The sequence below is a fragment of the Sinocyclocheilus rhinocerous genome, unplaced genomic scaffold, assembly GCF_001515625.1.
Source record: "Sinocyclocheilus rhinocerous isolate Xijiao unplaced genomic scaffold, SAMN03320098_v1.1 scaffold1017, whole genome shotgun sequence".
NCBI classification, from domain to species: Eukaryota; Metazoa; Chordata; class Actinopteri; order Cypriniformes; family Cyprinidae; genus Sinocyclocheilus; species Sinocyclocheilus rhinocerous.
The window spans coordinates 167,170-169,060 of record NW_015647031.1 but is presented as its reverse complement, the minus strand read 5'-3'; the positions used below and the strand labels follow the sequence as shown (position 1 = coordinate 169,060).

At 43.7% G+C, this 1,891-nt stretch overlaps 1 protein-coding gene across 1 annotated transcript in view; it reads left to right on the top strand.

Annotated features, from left to right (window-relative positions):
* Positions 1–1,249: 1,249 nt before the first annotated feature.
* The window catches only part of LOC107708331 (transmembrane protein 229b-like), a 1,290-nt gene continuing 648 nt past the window's right edge, over positions 1,250–1,891 (top strand). The window contains exon 1 of the mRNA XM_016512524.1: positions 1,250–1,889. Within this exon, the coding sequence (XP_016368010.1) occupies positions 1,334–1,889 (556 nt within the window). The 5' untranslated portion in view covers positions 1,250–1,333. The remainder of the gene's footprint in view (positions 1,890–1,891) is intronic.

The following is a 1,891-nucleotide window of genomic DNA, read 5'->3' as shown; positions in this document are numbered from 1 at the left end:
TATAGTGGGTCTCCAGGAGTGAAGACCTCCGCTATAGAGAGTTTTCACAATATGTCATCAATCCAGAAGTCGGTCATATTGGCGGCACTAAACGTAAACAATGCCACTGAACCGAACGGAACTCGCAAATTTTGCTGATTATTGATGCTGGAAAATGGTCTAATGATAATGGAGATGGAATGTAGACGCACAATTTATGCAATTGAAAGAGCAAGAAGTTGGACTTTTAAAAATGCCGGGTAGCCGGTGTTTCATATGCGTTTGGCCAATCAGCGTACACTACGTCACTGTTAGATCCTATAGAACTGTTTTAGACCCTACTCTGAAGTAGGAGCTAATTTAGTTCCCCCAAACTGAGTTCCTAGAACTAAAACCGTTCCTAGTTCCTGTGGTGCGAACACGCCAAAAAACGGATACTTCCGCCAATAGTTCTAGGAACTATGAAAGGTTCCTCCGGTGCGAAAGTGCCTATAGACTGCCAAACGTTACAACAAATCAAGGAAAAGAGTGAAAAAAAAAACTGAGGGTAGAAGGCGTTTGTGGTTGGCCAAATTGAACCTGAATTTCCAGGGCAAGAATCTTGACAACAATCGTGTTTGCTGTTATCATTTCTTGTCAGGTAGGTGAAATATTAGACTTATATCCTAACTAATACTATAAACTTTAGTTTGTCAAAATATCACGCCCTTTCCTGCTTACTAAGTCCTGATTTAGCAGCTTCCACGCGTTTTTTCTGTGGTTTAAGCCCCGTTCACACCAAGCACGATAACTATAAACATAACGATAAAGACATAGTTCTAAAAATCGTTCTCAATATTAAAGAATAGCAGAGTCCACACCACAGCTATAATGATAAAGGCACAGAAAAACAATATCGTTGAAATCACTTTCAGAAGGTTTTTTTTTTTCCAGCAGATGAACGATAAAATCATTGACAACAAATCAGAATCAATCCTGCTGTCACGAGTTTGAGAATTTAAAGCGGCAGACGAGTGTGCACTTAGAATAAACAAACGATATCGTCCACTGGTTTGGACGCTAATATCTTTATCTTTATAGTTATCCTTATAGGTGTGAATGGGCCTTTAGTCAAGATTTGCTACTCAGGTAATTTGTCTCAAAAACAAAACCGTGCCCACAATCAAAGTTACTGCTGTTTTACATACTATTTTGTATACACTGTACATACTATATAGTATACAATGTATACTGCACAGTATGCTAGTATGTCATTCAGAACATAGCCTCTGTTGCAGCGTATGCAGATTTGTAACACTTTTATTATCTTTTTTTTTTTTACCTCCTGAAGCCTATACGTCAAAATAAAAGGAAGATGATCAACATGGCAAACACAATGACCCCTGAGCCCCTTACAGCCCTCTCTCGATGGTACTTGTATGCCATCCATGGTTACTTCTGTGAAGTCATGTTCACGGCCGCCTGGGAGTTTGTGGTGAACTGCAACTGGAAGTTTCCCGGCGTGACGAGCGTGTGGGCGCTCTTCATCTACGGAACCTGCATCCTGATCGTAGAGCGCATGTACCTTTGTCTACGGGACCGCTGCAATGTGCTGCTCCGCTGCATCATTTACACACTGTGGACATACCTGTGGGAGTTCGGCACGGGTTTGCTGCTACGACAGTTCGACGCTTGTCCATGGGACTACTCAGAGTTTAAATATAACTTCATGGGCCTGATCACGGCAGAGTACACTGTGCCATGGTTCTGCGCCTCCTTTATCGTAGAACGCCTAGTGATCCGCAACACGCTCCGGTTGCGCTTCGACGAGGCCGCCGATCCCGGCCAGTCTGAAGAACGTTCGGACAGAGGCGGTGGAGGACGAGGAGGCGGAGGGCGAAGAGCACGAGGGGCCAGAGCAGGGGCCACCAGC